Raw genomic sequence first — 17,249 nt, forward strand, 5'->3', positions numbered from 1 at the left:
ACAATGACTGCAGCGTTCCAGTGTGTTTCTTTTTTACCATGCTGTTACTGGTAACTAATAAAGTGCCTTTTGGATGTGCTCGAGCACTGCACCGGTACCGGTCCCGGATCAACCCTGCTCGCGCTTGATTCGTCCCTTTTCAACATCCTTCCTTTCTCTAATTTTTTCCCTACTCGAGTATTTCGTACCCGCCCACGTGCTCTAGTACATAAGTCCGTGGGCGGTTCTATTATTACTCGCTCCTCCCACTTTGGGGACCCTTACCGCCCCATGGGGAGCGAGATTGGGGGTGCCGAAGCGCCGGACTTGGGAGTCTGTTTGTCAATTGATTGTCGTAACTCTCAAAACCCCGTCCCACCTTTGTGTTTCCCCGCATCTCCGGCCTGGCGCACATGGGGGAATTTAGCGAGGATGCGAACACCACCTGAGTGAGTTTGTCTCCCCGTTCCTGCCCCGGCACCGGAAGTACTCTTCGGTACTCGAGTACGAGTAGTCGAGCGCTCGTAGCGTAATTGTTTTGAGGCTTTTGACATTGAAATTGACACTGGTATGTCACTGGCTCCACTCAGAATATCATAAGACTACTCACACTTGCGGTGCTTCTAGAATAAAAAGCTCATCTCTGAAACATGTCCTGTTGGCAATTCACAAACGTGTCGGAGCTGGATAATACCGGTCATGCCTTCACTAGCCTTCGGTAGCCTTGTTTCTTGACGCTGTCAGCCCATCCACCTTCGGAGCTCGCCGCCAACTTGGAGCTCGCAGCCTGACATCCCGCAACTATCGTACAAAATCCTCGCCAGCTTCCAAGCGTTAATAAATAAAAAGCAATATGAGAATCTGGTGATTGGCATCAGAGTCTTCCGAGCTCCATTTGGGGTATCGTCGTGCTTTTACATACTGTAGGCCCGGGGTTAGTACTCGTACACACTGGCTATGGTGACAGCCTGAGTCGCACTCGCTCCAGCATTACTGTGAGTCGATTGACACCCTGTTTTCCTGATGCCCCCAAAGGATACCTAATCCACACAACCGTACCGATATTGGCTATTGCGAGTTTTAGTTGCTTGGAATCGACTCAACAGTTGGCCTGCTGGCAAATGTGGTCTTGCGGTCAGGCGCCATTAGTCACATGCTGGCTGTACGAGATAGGCAGTGTATTCCTGCCTCCACGGAAATGATTGATTTGAATATTTCCTCAGATATCCAGTAAGGGATCAAGATACAACGCCAACCATTAAAGTGGTATTCGAGAAGCTCCCCGTCGAGGCATTTTGGGTAATCAGAATAATAATTTTATTATCTGTGGTACAAGATATAATCTCCACTATCAAACTGGCTGGTCATTTGTTCATTCCAGGGTTCACCCTTTCATCGATATCAATGCATTTTTCTTTGCACATTCACCTATCTCAGTATTGGCGGCTCCAACCGGCTCGAGGCACCTGTTGCGCAAAATGTGTAGGTCCCTTATTTCCCGGATTCATCACACGCGCTTTCACAAGGCTTTAAGACCAGGGGATGTGACGAGGCGCCGGGATCAAGACATAAACACTGGAACTACGGTACTTTACCTGGAATTTTGAGTAGTGTATGCACATTATACAATGCGCATAGAAATTCTGGCTCAAATTAACGGTTAGCATGAGCTCAGGACTGCCCAAGGGCAGTGTGAACCCTGTGTAGGGCTGCGATTGTGGTGCCGTGGTATTGTACTGTGCGGTATTGTACTGTGCCTCGGGACTACCATAATAACACTACAGCATCCCTGCCCTGGAACTATCGTTACGGTGCAGCATTCTCACCTACAACATTTTACATGTTGGGCTAAAGCGCCCATCGTCTCTCGGGGTCGCAGATAATTCTACTATAAACCTATCGAAGGGACTCTGCCGTGCATTCATGGAGCCCCAGATGTGTTTTAGTTGAAAACTGGCAATAAAATTACCCGAATCTCTGGTCCCAAGGCATATGGAAAATGAGGAGACAATGTATCACACGGGTTGGCAAGGATCTAGGTTCACGGTCAAGCATGGAAGGGTAGGGACAGCTTGAGTGATGTCACCGGGCGAGCGCAAGTTTTGTAATAGAATATAAGGAATGATTATTGGATATCGGAAGATAAGCTTTGTGCCCTGGAGAATTCCGGTGGCCAAGGGAGCATTTAACAGACGCACCATTAGGCACCTGAGCACAATGCACAGACCTTTTCCGTGCGGTCAACTAAACAGCCAGCAGCTTCACAAGTGCTGTGTACGGTACTAGTACTGTACTTGTAGTTACTTAATTATTGCTCGGGGATCGTTCGCGTTGACCCTGAGCCGTCAGCATACCGGTAGTTGAAGCATTTCGTGCCGCAAGACTTCTGCACGATAGGATTTAGGCAAGAGCCCAGATCTGAGCTTGCCCCTCCTGTTGGGACTGTGTAGAACCATTTCTACAAAATCAGTAATCGTCGATCAACATTTCTCGACTCACCGCCGCACCACCAACTCATATATGGCAAACACCCTTCGTATGATACGGCCGCTCGTATAACCAGACAACCGACAAATACCGCTAACAAAATCACTATCAATGCTTTCCGCCCCTTCTGGACATCCAATAGCGATGCGAAATGCCATTGGAGTGGAGATGACGCATAGGTTCCGAATTTTCAGTATTCGCCGGGGTATACACCTTCGACGCAGGGCTGGTGACACCGCATACCCACATGTCCCCCCAAATTTGCCGGTTGTGGTGGTGCTGGTACGAGTAGTCCTGTTCCCTTGGTGCCGACTTGGAGGGGTTTTGTGGAAATTGAATTGGTGGTGCGGGGTTTGGAAGTTGGGCACGGTCTCTTCCCCTAGAAGTTTGAGTGGCTTGGCTATTCCTTGGCTGGGCTCTTATGAAATAATACGGCAGTTGGTGCGCATGTGTGTGTATATGGGAGGGCAAAAGAAGTGCCGGTAAACAACAACTGGCAGATACAAGTAGACTAGGTGGGGGGGGGGGGAACTGATGGGCGAACGCTGGATGTGATACTTTGGAAGGTGTAGGGTACGGAATCAGGGAACATTTCCGCTCTGGATGGACCGAGTGCTTGGATCGACGTTAGATGGTGATGCTTAAAGCCGGTGCGCTGGAACCAGTGCACGGGCTGTTGGGTCGCCTCTTATTCTCGATTGTGCTCAAGGATCGAGGAAGATTATTCCGAGTGATCGATTGTTTATCACCAGCGAATTATGTTTATGTCTATCTGACACTGGATATGTCGTATCATATCATACCATGTTCGATGCTGACCGAGACCTGCAACCGCATGGCTCTGTATTCGGAAACGCGGTGATCCCTACCCAGCATCTGCAGCATTTAACCGAAAACTCGGGTGATAAGTTGTGAAGCGAGAAATCCGATTTACGAGTGACGTACTGTGAACTTATATAATAGCCGCTTAGTCTTTATCAGATTGTCGATCATCATCCCACCCAATCTCAACTAGCTTCGGTAGACCCGCTATTGCTGCTGTCCCACATTAAGCTGCATCCCACCCACCCCACCTCGCCCCTCCTCCTTCGTCCCCCTTCATTAGGCCCCCTCCCTCCCCCTGTGCGCCCTATCTACGACGAGGACGCACTCTCCATTCGAGAGCGCTCAAAAGGCAGAGATAACGATCCCGATCAACTCTTCTACCCTCTTCTCTTTCCTTGGACGAGCCGATACAAAATGGAGGGCGACCCACCTTCTCTGCCCCCGCAGATGTTCACGACTTCCGCTCAGTTACTCGATCTCACCGATAGTATGTGCGCCCCGCGCATCCGATCCGATCAGGGGAGTTCGCTGCTAACATTTTATTCGACCTATAGAAAAACTCCTGGTCGCACTCCGTGATGGGAGAAAGTTGATTGGTGTTTTAAGGTCCTGGGATCAGGTCTCCTAACCCCCTCCCCTCCCCATCTCCATTCTTGTATTACCCCTGGCCAATTTGTGCACAGCATGTTAATGTCCCTGCGTATCACAGTACGGTGGGTTCCTCCCAACCAAGGGAAACCAATAATTTACTGACCCGGAAACCAATAGCAAACCTTGTCTTGCAGAGTACCATCGAGCGCTTATACGTCGGGGATGCGTACTGTGACATCCCGCGCGGGGTCTTCATCGTCCGTGGGGAGAATGTGCTGTTACTTGGGGAGATTGTTTGTCCTCTTTTCTCTACCGGTTCTCCCGGTTGTGGGCTAACGATCAGCAGGACCTAGATAGAGAAGACGACATACCCTTCCGTCGCGCCTCTGTTGAGGAGGTATTCGCTGCACAGAGGGCTATAGACACTGAAAAGAAGAGAACGGATAAAGTTCATAGGAAGAAATTGCGTGCGCTCGGGTTTGAGGATGAGGGAGAGGTGCTTGTTTAGGCGGTTGTGATGACAGAGATGTCAATGGGAGGTTGAAAGGATGGATGGATGGGATGGAAAGGCCTTGCTATATTTAATCCAAGGCGGAGAGATACCTGCCTCCCGTTATTTTTTAGTTGGAGAGCAGGAATTTAGTTAGTCGGTCATTAGTGGAGTTGCCGGGATTGATAAAAAAAAATTAAAAGCTCTATTACATCTACTTTTTGCTCGGTTGGTTTGCTGCTCCGATTGGGGTGAAATGTGAGTCTGATTTGATAGTTTCTAAGCACGTGGGTTTACTACTGCTACTGCTGTTGCTTGTGCTTCTTCACTTCCGCGATAATCAGGTCCACAGTCCACGGTAATATCTCGCTCATCAACCAGTCTATATCCGGAGAATGGATTCCTTGCGAGGAGATCACCTCCCCATCGAGCTCCCCTTCCACATCACCGTTCACGAACAAGTGTTTGTGAGCTTTTACCTGCGACATGTTAGAACTTCTACACCGCCACCATCCAGTACAATTTGTGGTGACAAACTCACATAATTTGGCCAAACAATGTCATCCCAATATCCAGGAGGGTCCGTCCAATACCCTACCACTCCCCCGAAAGACTCGCATCAGCAAAAGGCCCGCTGAGACGGTGATGAATGGAGAAGGGGAAGAGAGTGGACAAACCTTCAAGAGTCGCATAAACACTCCTCCCCTCCCTCCTCCTTTTAGCAACATCATACCGGCCGCGTAAGAATATCTTGACATCCAAAACCTCCATAACACGTTCCTCAACAAACATCAAAAAACCCTCCACGAATGCCAACTCTTCCCCCCCTCCCCCTCCCCCTTCCACCCCCCCCTCCTCCCCCTCTCCCCATCCCAACTCCTTGAGAACTTTACCCCTGCACCCCTCCACAATTCCTGCCTCAACCCCCCCCCCACTTTTGTCAAACTCGACCAAATCTTCGAGACTGTCCACCCCAACCACCCGCCCCGTACGCTTCAGCTCGCGCAGAGCGCGAACGAAGCCGTCCCAGTCTATGGCGGCGGGGCAGTCCCAGTCCTGCAGACCCGACTGGGACGATACGGGGATTTCCATGTCTGTGTGAAAGAAGTCGTCCTGGTGGAGGCACATGGGCGGGGGTGGGGAGAAGATGGCTTGCAAGTGGCGGGTCAGTGTCGTTTTCCCCGTACTGGATGGGCCCGAGATGGCGATTAGGAGGGGTGCCATTTCGGGGGGTTTCTATGTATTGGAGGGGGGGGGCGTGTGACGGGATTGGTTGGATGGGTAAGTGGCTTGGCGGGGGACTAGTGTGATTGCCGTGATTGGCGAGTGAGATTATGTGAAGCTGGGAGGGATATTGGGATGTGGAAGCTTTAATAGAGGGCAGTACCGTAGGGTAAGCATAGGGCCTAGAATTTCTCCCTCAAGCTTCCGCAAAGGAGCCGGAGATCCGTGGGAAACACCGCCTCCACACGATATATATACCCTGGACATTCCAATCCAGCCTGGAATAAGGAATATACCATGGAAACTCCAATTGGGCTGGGGGCCATGTCGTTTTCCATGCGTTTGTTCGTTGGAGTTGCCTCCCTAGTAATGTTTTGTGCTTTTTTTGTATGTATGACATCTCTCGGAGGGGCCGAGAAAATTGCCCTTTGCTGTGTTGTTCGCCTTGTCTTCCAGGTGGGGAACTTTGGGGTACATTGCGCATTGTCCAATTGTTCAAGATTATGTAGTACGAGTAAGTTTCCATCCCAAAGTGAAATATTACTTATACAGTACAGTACATGTGCAAAGGAAAGTGAAAGTGAAGGGGAGTAATTATTGCAGTATTTTGCGACTGCTTTGGTAGGAGGAGTGGACGGGGGTGTTGGTTTTTTTTTGTGCGTATGATGCTGTTGGTATGTAGTGGGATTGTAGGTGATAGCGCGGGTATGATAGGTTGGATTGAGCCTTTTATGGTTTCTTTCCTCACTCCCGTCGCATCCCACACTTGACTCTATTTTATAATACTCGTACTTTGCGACTCGTGATGGAATACCGCTGTATCATGGTAGAACTTATTATCAACGTATTCCACCCCATCCCTGTGCCAATCCTTCTCTCCCTGTTCGCAGCGCAGCGCAGTTCAACCATTGCAATCCGCACGTACTCGCACAGCACCGTCCGTACATTCCAGAGCACTACAAAAAAAGTTATTTCGATATCTAAACTGTGATACAAAGTCCCAATGCAAAACAAGCCCTGTCCCACGAGAAGGACGGCGACGGGAGCGCATCCAATCTAGAGAAATATTATATTTTTTTTGTCCCACCATTCGTTTGCCCGGCTCGGGGCACTACCCGGGTCTAGATTATATGCCCTTCTTGAAATGTTTCTCATGCGAGGAGAGAGAGAGGGAGAGAGAGAGAGAATGTGTGTCCCTTGACTGAGGCGGATGAGAAGAGACGAGAGCGCAGCTGGCCTTATGGGGAATAGCGGCTCCAATGCCCGATTACCGGTATTCTACTATAGTCTTTATAATAGGGCGTTTCATTTTCTGCGCCAACGTCAACGCCATCCCGATCACAATCCGCTCTCTCCATGTCTGAGGAAGAATATGTATATATAAATAACGACTCGCTCCCTCCAGCCCTGGAAGGAATTGGGGTGGCGACAAGGAGTAAGTAAGCAACAGCAATGAGTGGGCGGAAGGTGCGCATTTAAGCATCCGCAGAGAAAAAAGACGCCTAAAGGATTCGCACACCGAAAATTGTATTATAAAAATGGTGAATACCTCTTCCGTAAAAGCGATTCCGTTCGGATGATGTATTTCGACTGGAGGGGGTGGGGGGGGTATTGCTAAACGACAGGAATAAGAAGTGAGCAGGTCGTCAGTTTCACTTTGAGCGCAAAAGAGTTTTTGAGAAGGTTAAAACGGTGGTGGGGTGTAGCGGAAGAGTATGATACTACAGTAAACTGCTGCTCACACCTTACGAAAATCCCGCTCAGAGCGTTGCGGTCGACTTTTTTTTTTTTTTTTTTTTTTTTAAGTCCGGGGTCATAGGTAGAATTGCTGTACGGCGTCGAGATAATAACAATGCCTGCGCCATATCGTCTCCTCCCCTGCTATGATCGGCACGCAATCGTCTGAAATGATTGGGGAAATTAAGGAGCCGGAACCAACTTCCAATTCCTACTACAGCAGCTATTTACGTCATAGAGCAGCATTCGAGCCGCTGATAACTGTTCAATTCCCCCCCCCCACTCTGCATGAGTTATTATTGAATAATACCAAATCCAACACTTATAGCAGGAGAATCGAAAGGGAAGAGAAGAGAGAAAAGAGAAAAAGGCTGCTCAATCGGAATCGTGAGCTTGAAGACCCTTACCTTTCTTTCCCCCATAAGGTTGTGGAGTGAATCGGTCATGATGTGGTGGAACCAGAGTCCGGGGGAAAAAATGGACAGGAAAGAAATTCGTTCAACTCCCTTTGAGTCTTGAACGGTTACTACGAGCTAATTACTGCATACTACGCAAACCTGCCGGTACTGTACAAAGTACAGGACGGATATCACAGCATGGTATATATATTATCATGGAAAATCACTCGTGATTATAACCCCCCTCCCCCCCCCTCGCAAGGTCATAATATGGATGGTGGAAAGTATCATCTCTGTCTGCGCCATACCCACGTTTATGCACGGTGGGTCCGTTCCATCTTGTTGGGAAAGGTTTTTCACTTGGCTTAGCCGAGTGGGTCGCTTTCTCGGTTTGAAGTCTTGCTGAAAAGGTAAGGTAAACAGAAAAAAAAAAGAGGAAGCAGATTATCCTGGCCGGTGGGTAAAATATAGTTAATATATAATTCCCAAAATGGTTTTTTCTAATTATTGATCACTATTGTGCTTATGTGTTTATCATACTTTACTGATAGGTCCACGACTCTCATCTATCCATCCTCCCCCGAGTCCCAGTTATGATGATGCCACTCCTTCACCTGTCATTTCACCACCGCACTGGCAACCCCTCCTACCTAATAGCCCGCACCTTGGAGTTTTTGCTTTCCCATATGAGCACTATCCCTTTCCCCTCTTGAATGGCTTGTTGCGCTAAAGCGTGACTCCAGCCACTACCGGAGACCGGGAAAAAATAAGGCTGTCAAAGTGAGGTTTGTTAGAGTAAAACTGTGTGATAAGAAACAATACAGTTTTGCGATACTATCGCTTCTCCTTCTGAGATTTCTATTGCCATATAATTAATTTAAATTACCAACAAGTAATATATCAAGAGAAGCGACAGAGACAGGTGAATATTTTTATTACAAGTGAAGCGAAAAAGTCAACAAACTTCATCAGATTTCTCCAATCCCCTGAGTATCTACAGTTTCCTGAGAAAACTAAAGTAGAATTCATGATTACGATCATATCAGAGTGGGAAGGGAATTCTCATCATTTGAGTTTGTTGTACTTTAGAAGCAATATGCCCTTATAGATCTTTCTCTTATTTGCATTAGTAGACGACATTCCGTAGCCTATATCCGACAAGAACGAGCACGACATAGCCTCCAAGAGCTCTCACTCGCCCGGAATAGCACAAAGCTTTCTTCCCATCCACCCTGCCAGAATCCTCAGCCCGAGCCTTCAAAGTCAAGCTAGCATCCACCCGTGAAGGGAATAGATCCTCCTCGCACACTCGCCGCCGCCGGAGCGCTCCCCCCCCACTTCACCTCTTCTTTGCAAACTCCCACATGATAACAGAGGAGCGGAGACCAACGAACTTCCAGGCAAAACTCTTCGCTTTCAAGTCCCCGGATTCTACTCCTAAAGTCCCAACTCGCCACCAAAATCCAGCCTAGTTAGCCCAGGGCGGGTTGGGAAGCTACCGAATGGGCGAAGACGACGGCTACTATAGGACGCTTTTTGTTTCCCCTTCTCTCCTACTTTGATTTCTGTTCTAGCAGGTTGCCAACTTGTTGGCCTGCTAAAATGAGTTCTATTTAGGTACCCCCAGATAGGGTCATCGCCTCGACATGGCTCTGGAGCTTTGAATTAAGAATGGTCCACCAAAAATCAATTGAGAGAATTGCTTCTCTGGTCCGGGAAAAAAAGAGCTAAACTCATAGAATATCACTCGCCGTCACTTAAGGACCCCGATGTGCCGAATTTCACCTTCAAAATGGGAAACCCTACCGGGATAGCGACCTACTTGGTCGGAGAACATCCCCTTGGCCAGGCGAAACCCCCCAAAGAGAAACCTATCCCAAACACAATCCGCACATCCAATAGCTAGCCTATTCGCTTCTACTCAAGCGTGAGATGGGAAATGACCTGTGTCCGGCTGGAATAAGAAGCTGCTTGTGTGCATACACCAGCCTGGTGGTGCGGTACTTGGGGACCCGGAAATGGTCAAAATCTGTCGGAGTTATTCTGCTGAGCTCAGACGCTCTGATGTTTGCGTTCTTTCCTCTCCTTCTTTCTCTTTCCAGTTCCCCTCTGTTGTATCCTGCTCAGCGCTCTTTTTTTTTTTTTGGGGGGGGGGGTGTTGGGGAATCGGTTCATTGTATGATTCGCTTTGCCATTCGTACATGAATATACGAGGCAGGAGGTGCGCTTGGGAGGTGTGGTGGATATGGGAGTAGATAGAATTGCTATATTTCACAACTGGGGGTTTTTCACGATTTGAGATCAACTTATCACACCCTCCTTCTATAACCGGTTGGAGAGATCCCAAGCACTACAATATTATTCTAGTGTGTTCATAGTGTTCCATACCGACACTAGCTAGTTAGTTCCTGCTTCTACTCATTAGATCACATCGGGTAGTTCATGTTCTAGATAAATATCAAAAAAACTAAATAGAATAAATTTGAAATAAATGAACCATCGATACACCATAAGTTAGGCAAGTTACATATCCGAGTAAAGAAGAAAAAAGAGAACCACTGTAAAAAGACATCGCCCGCTAACAACCATCAAGAACCGTGTCCAAATCCCCAATCTTCAGGTCCACATGACTAGCCTCGTCCTCAAACACCTTCCTCCTCCTAATCACCGTACCGGAGCCATCGTGCATATCCTCCATGTTATCCAACTGATCCACGTCATTCTCAAACACTTTAGAACCCAAAATTCCCTGCATATAATATTCGTCTTCCTCCTCTCCTGCATAATTCTCATCCTCATATTCATATTCACCCTCGTCATCTCCATCTTCTCCATGGCGCTTCCCCACCGTCCCAGCAGGAAACGTTTCATTCTTGACCTTCTCCATAAACACGCTCAGGGCTAATTCCGCCGCTTTTGTGCGCGCCTCAGAGCGGCTAGCTGCCCTCACGCTGAGTAACTTCTCCTCGTTCACCATTACCGCGCAGGAGTAACCGCCTCCCTCTACGGATTGCACGTATTGTACAGTCCCTTGACCGTTGGCTGCGACGGCTTCCCCGAGCTTCTTAACTGGGTGAGTGACATCCACATGATCCGCCACCAGTCTCTTGAGGACCTTCAAGATTCCCAGGCGCTCAGCGAGTGATTGAACCGTTTCAAAGTCCCCGCCGGAATCGATAAACACCGCGCCTATTATTGCCTCGACTACGTCCGAGAGGAACTTGTTCCGGCCCGACTTATCTGATTCTAGCGGGGAAAGCTCGGTCCATGGGTAGTCCTTTCCATAATCCAGGGCTGCCTGAACACTGTCGCGGAGATCCTCCTCGTAGCGTTTCGAGCATATTTTTTGAGCGTGCTGGATCTGTTGATGTTGGTGGCGGATGAACTTCCACAGTTCGACTTTGCGGGACTTGTTGACGATTTCTACTTCGGTGCTTTGCGCGCGCTGACTGATTCCATAGTACTTAGCATCGACAGCACAGCGGAGAGAGAGGTACGCTAAGAAGTTGCCGTTTACTACGGAGGACTTATACAAGTGCATGTCGATGTGTGAGAGATTGCGGGGGGAGAAGAAGAGATGGTTTACGACTACCATATCTAATAGGGCGTCACCGAGGAACTCCATGCGCTGGTAGGAGAGCGAGGTCATGTCGGATTCCCAGGAGGGGTGAGTAATAGCTTCCAGCAGGAGGGCCTTATGCGTAAAATGGTAGCCTATTAGCGATTCAAGGCCTTTGAGGTGGGAAAGGTGGACTTCTGGGTATCGAGATGCTCGGTTTAGCAGTGAAGTGGTTCGCTCCTCAAGAGATTTCCAATTGATATTAAGCCCAAATGCTCGGATGACTTTAAGAGCCTTCGGGTAATTACCCTCGAGGTAAGCCGCACCGATTAGAGCTTCAACAACGTCTGCAAGAATCTTTGTCGACAACTGTTTGGGCCCCTTGCGTTTCTTCTCTGGGAACTCTTCCTCCTCTGATATCACATATCGCGGTCGCCATTTTGATCCAGTAAATATATCAGTAATAATCCATTTTGCTAGTCGGTTGTCAATGGCTGCGCGGGCTAACCGCGAATTTGCGACCATCTGTTCCTTCTTCCTAGTGAGGTACCCTTCGTGCCAAAAAGGGTGCTCATCTAGAAGATTGACAGACGTGAGGAACTTCAAGACAGAATCACCAAGAAACTCGAAACGCTGATAATCTGTGGATTCCCTTGCCGACGAAGCAGATAGTGCTGTAACCATTTTGGGTATCGAGTTGAAACCAACTGGGTGGAGTAATGTACGTTCTAGATCTGCCGCGATAAACGACATCTCAATCCGTCGGATAATACCAGGCAAGTACATTGCAAATTGAGAGTACTTCCAAGGCACTACATCCACCGTGCATAACTCGGGTATGAGTAATGTCGAGCTTTCCGAAGAAGGTTCATTAGATTCTGGGTGGAGGAAATCTCGACGGCCGGAAAGTCTTATCGCTTCGATGAAAACGCCATTTTGGTCAATCGCCCTCCCCTTGTACCGGTCTAGAAGGTTCTCGTGCTCTTCAGGGGTCACGCCGCTCCGCCACCGCTGAATCACATATCTCACACCATTTTGAGAGTTATCCTTAATAATTCCGATATCAGGGCTAGCTTCCCGCGTCCTGTAGGCGTCCAAAAGCGTGACGGGAACTTCATCACCCCTTTCCACCCAATCATCTGCTTCGTTCTTCGGCACAAAGAGATAAGGGAAGTCTTTCACTCCAGGTTTCATCCTGCTCCCAAATATACACGAGAGCAAGGCATACGTTGTCTTCTTCCCTCTTTCGATGATCCTCGGATTGACACCCAGGCATCTCGAAGGTCCGACTGTGACCTCCCCGATATCCGAATTGGTGCGATATACCATGATCTTGGCAACGTCAGGACAAGCAAAGTGGGTCAAGATCTCAACCACAACAGGACCACCACTGCTAGGCATATTAAGCGTGATGGGCGTAGCGAACGCCACTGTATCCTCTTCCCACTTCTTTTCAGACCAAGGATCCATGGTATTGTCAACAGCAACTTTTGAGGGCCTCTTCTCGAGTTTCTTGGTCGCATCCGCAATATCGGGGTCAGTCTGTAATAATGGCATCAGATGATCGTCGATGAGCGGATCACCCTGAAGCTGCCGAAGTGCAAGATAAGCCTCGAAAGCCGCATCGCGCTTTGCCCACTTTTCTGTTCCCCAGGCCTCTCTACTCCGTGCTCGTCGTACCTCGGGGGCGATACAATTCGGTAGTAGAACCTCGGCCATATATAATGGTCGCGCCGACAAGCCAGAACCCATCGCTTTCAGAGTGTCCAATTGCTCCTGGTTCACAATCCAAGTGTGGAAGATTGGGCGAAGATCCATGTATTCGCCCCGTGGAAGGCAATTGCAAAAATGATGAAGATGAGATACAGCTGAATCAAGCGTTAAGAGAGCGCTATTGAGCATATCAGCATCATAAAATCTCGCTCGGAATAAGTTATAGTTACGAACCCAGTACTTTCGATCTGGAAGCGTCGGTTTCTACCCTTGTTAAGGATACTGTCCTCATCTGGATCTTCAGTTTCTGTCTTCGTCTCGGCCTCGAGCTTCCTTGTCTCATCCAGGTATTCCTCGATCATGTCCATCTCCAGCTGCTTGAATTTATCAATCTTTCCCTGAGTATCGCCTTCGTTAAACATCAAAACATAATTACTCTTAGCCATTCTCGCCCGTCCGCGACGTTGAATAAAGCTCTTGAGATTTGGCGGCAAGGAGAAGCAAACGACAAGGCGACACGCTGGAATATCCATACCCTCCTCAACGACGCTAGTAGACACGACTAGATTCTTCTTACCAGCCCTAAAATCCTCAATTGTCTCGTACTGTCCTTTCAGGTTAACAAGTTCATATATAGCTTTTCTAGTCCTTCCATTGCCTTCTGAAACGCCGACAACAGTTCCGACTCGGAATATATCTTTCGTTCTCGAATCCGTTTTCAGGATTTCTGCCAAAATAGAGACCCCCACCCGCTGCTCAACGAAGATCAATCCCGCAAATTTCCCACCATCATCCTTATGCTCACCCAGAAGCACTTCAATCAGCTTCTCAACCTTATCCGAAAGCCTCCCTTCTATTGGACCAATGTCCCTGGGAACAGCTATTTTCGAAAGAATCGACTTCAAATAGCGCTTTTCCTCGTTGTTCCACTCCATCCACATACTCTCCGGGTCCTCCTCATCAGCGAACTTGATAGCCTTCTGAATAGCGTGCTTAAGATAACAGTCCACGCTCCAAGCACCAAACTCTTTCCGGAGGTGAAAGGCCTTATTCAAAAGCCCACGCATCTGTACTTGACAATACGTATTACGCTTTGATATAGTCGTCTCTATACGTCCCAGATCAGGGGGATTGGCGGACTGGAGAGCTTTTATATATGGATCCTGCCGGATGTCCATCGTTGCCCAGGCTAATTGGAGGGAGTCGAGAGCGGATGGCACGTTATCGGTGGCAACACCTTGCTGGGTTAGGTAAACTTCATCGGGTTCCGCAACCCCTCGCCCAGGGATTGCCAATTGGGTGATGTCTTCGCTTGCCCCCTCGGTTGGTGGGTTCACATATGGCTCGCCAGTGAGTGGATCGATCAATTCGTACTCTTCTGGGCGAGTCACTGGAGTACCCGGTCGACCATCTTCATAAGGCTCAGCTGTTAGCGGATCAATCATTTCAAATTCCACCTCGCTCGCACGCTTGCGATAAGGCTCCCCGGTCGATGGGTCTATTTCTTCATACTCGTCAATATTATCAGTGATTTCGCTGTTCTCTAGTGCGGTATCGAAAGAATCTGGAGTCTTCATCCCACTAGACGGAGTGCTGTCCGCAGCAGGGAGCTTTGACGTCGTCTGGGACTTAAAATTGCTGATTTCAGGCACGAGAATCTTCTCCTGGGGTGCAATATCTTTAGCCGGGATCTCGACTCCTTTTTCTGATAAGCCCATGGGATCAATTGCCTCTGGCCACATCGTCTCTGAAAACTTCCTCTTTTTGTTTTCGTTAACCTGATCGGGGAGATCCTCCAGAAAGGATGGGTCAATAAGTTCATATTCTTGAAACGACGACTTATAAACAATTCTCTTCAGTACCGGTGGGTGAACATGTCGTAGCAATTCTTCACGATTCCGTACCGGTGTCCGAGATATTGCGTTCAGGTTGGTCTCAATCACTCTAACATAAACCCAGTTAGCTAAAACTCCAATCCAAAATTTGGGAGAAACGTGCCGTAGCTGATCCGGGGTCGACTTCACAACTGGACTAGCTGTGAGTCCAAGAACAGCTGGAACTTCCAATCCCTTGCGTACTCGAGGGTGGTAGAACTCCTGCATGATCCGGTTTGCAGGGTGTTGTCCGACACAATGATGGGCTATTAGAAAGGACTTAGATAATTCACAGCACACAATACCCCCAATTTCCATAGAAATTTCATGGTATTGCTATCGGTTGGTTATGGCTAGAGAGTCTCAAACCTTCGTCGAATACAATCAATCCTATTCCTTCCATCCTAACAAATCCATGGGTTAACGCATCTAGTAATACCTATTTCTCGGTCAATTTCAGGTTTCCGGTTTATCCCTCTAGTCACTCACTTGATGGGTGCTGACAACGACCGCGTGGTCATTGTCCTTGATGCCTAGAATCTCGTCCCAGATCTCTTGGTCACTCCACTTGTCGACTTTATCACCTCCGCTGAGGAATTGAATGTTAACCGGCGGTAGGGAGGCCTTTAGCACTTCATACTGTTGATTTCCTAAGGAAACATTGGGCACTAAAAACCAGGAAAGCTATAGCCCACGTTAGCAAGTGGTGGTCTATGTGCAACAGGCTCTTGACTACCTTATCCTCTCCCTTCTCCAGTTGAGCCTGAATACGGAGCACAGCACTATCGGTTGAACAGTTAGCTAACCAAGCTCACCACATCCGGTGTCCAGCATCCCAGCATGGTAAGCACAGCGATAGCTCAGCTATCCGCCCTCGACCACACAAACACAACAGGAAAGACCCTACATGTGAGTTTTCCCCGATCCCGTATCCATCTATCCATTGCCGTCAGCTCTACCAAAGCCCAATAAGCTACCAGAAAGAACAGGGGGGTGATTCCCTACCGTAACAACAATATTCCTCTTCAAGCTCTCCTCAAACATCTCCATTTGATACGCTCTAGCCCGCTCTGGTGGGTCCTTCAACTTCCGCATTCCAATCCCGTTATCTGCACCGTTGACCGCCATACTGACACTATCGCCCATCCTCATGCTAATAGAAAAAGCTCTTTTCGCCAGGAAAAAATACGGCGGGGATAAAAATAGTGAATAACCCTAAACAATTAAGTTAAGTGGTACAATAAATATCAGTTTGGTTCCTGGCACGAACAGTTGAGGTCAGCCGCAGTTTTATATGGAAAGTGCTTGGGCCGATGCTCGAGTAAAGGAGACGTAGAAAGGACATCGGCAATAAACTAACTAGATCCGGCTAAGAGCGGGGTAGGTCCCGATGGCGGGAAGGACGCCTTAAGGATTGAGGCTAGGGTAGAAATAGCGAGGGAGAGACATAAAGGGGAGTTCCAGGAGCTCTGGAGGGCCCCTAATAGAACGGACGGGTAGAATGCTATGGGGGTTAGGGAGGTTAAGAATTGGATCGGGAATACACAGCAGAGAGATACTCAAGTACAGTGGTCGTGCCGAGCAGCACCGCACACGCACAAAGGGCCAAGTTGTCGTACTGTAGTATGAGGAAATGCAGCAATGCAGGCACAGTCCCTGTCACCCATCGCTTTATCATCTGCGATCAAACACCCAACCACATGGCGCTGGAGGCCTAAGAATCCTGAAGCGCATTTGCGCATGACATTCGAGTTGATACATATAAACCCTCCTACGAGCAGAATCAGTAACGGGAAGGTGAAGAAAGCCTGAATGGCTAACCTATGTGGCCCTTGGGACTCCACCACATAGACTAACAAACACCGCTGAAAAAAAAAACCTCAGTCAGGCCCATAGTTATGGTCAAACCTCAAGGATTAAGTACCGGTATTGTGGGCAGAGCGCGCTCCGGCGTGACGGCCCCACCGCTAAGAGCCGCAAGCGTTTCTCAGCAAAAAAGCATTAGTAAGCCAGCCAGAAAAAGTAAAAAGTAAAAATAAAAAAATACCGTCCAAAACCAAGTCAGGAGCACAGTAAGGTACAATACACCGCCAACCGCCGCAACATGAGCGTATTAAGCCGCATGCTCAGGCGTAGTGTTCGAGTACTATCTTTGACCACATTGTGCGAGCACAGTATGAAGTACTGTACCGGTACCAGTACTACTTTACACAGTCCTGGGATCGCGCATCCGGGCACATCCACGGTCCACCCTAGCAATCCATTCACTCATTCATCCATTCATCGGACCATTCCTAAAACATTGATATACACCGGACAGCTAGGCCCGGCAAGAGGGGATAATGGAAATCTTTGTTCAAAACCACACTTCG

At 48.5% G+C, this 17,249-nt stretch overlaps 2 protein-coding genes; one reads left to right on the top strand and one right to left on the bottom strand.

The window, feature by feature from the left end:
* Positions 1-3,705: 3,705 nt before the first annotated feature.
* Positions 3,706-4,535, top strand: GSTUM_00001151001 (uncharacterized protein; the record flags this gene model as incomplete). XM_002838502.2 has 5 exons in its annotated part: positions 3,706-3,778; positions 3,846-3,910; positions 4,060-4,113; positions 4,152-4,175; positions 4,229-4,535. 5 exons carry the CDS (start codon positions 3,706-3,708, stop codon positions 4,388-4,390), a joined length of 378 nt encoding a protein of 125 aa, XP_002838548.1. The 3' UTR covers positions 4,391-4,535.
* A 5,641-nt stretch (positions 4,536-10,176) lies between these two features.
* GSTUM_00001152001 (uncharacterized protein) lies at positions 10,177-15,719 on the bottom strand (the record flags this gene model as incomplete). XM_002838503.2 has 6 exons in its annotated part: positions 10,177-13,181; positions 13,238-14,244; positions 14,851-15,143; positions 15,247-15,316; positions 15,367-15,561; positions 15,684-15,719. 6 exons carry the CDS (start codon positions 15,717-15,719, stop codon positions 10,310-10,312), a joined length of 4,473 nt encoding a protein of 1,490 aa, XP_002838549.1. The 3' UTR covers positions 10,177-10,309.
* Between the last annotated feature and the right edge of the window lie 1,530 nt (positions 15,720-17,249).

Source organism: Tuber melanosporum, assembly GCF_000151645.1.
Source record: "Tuber melanosporum whole genome shotgun sequence assembly, scaffold_253, strain Mel28".
Taxonomy (NCBI): domain Eukaryota; kingdom Fungi; phylum Ascomycota; class Pezizomycetes; order Pezizales; family Tuberaceae; genus Tuber; species Tuber melanosporum.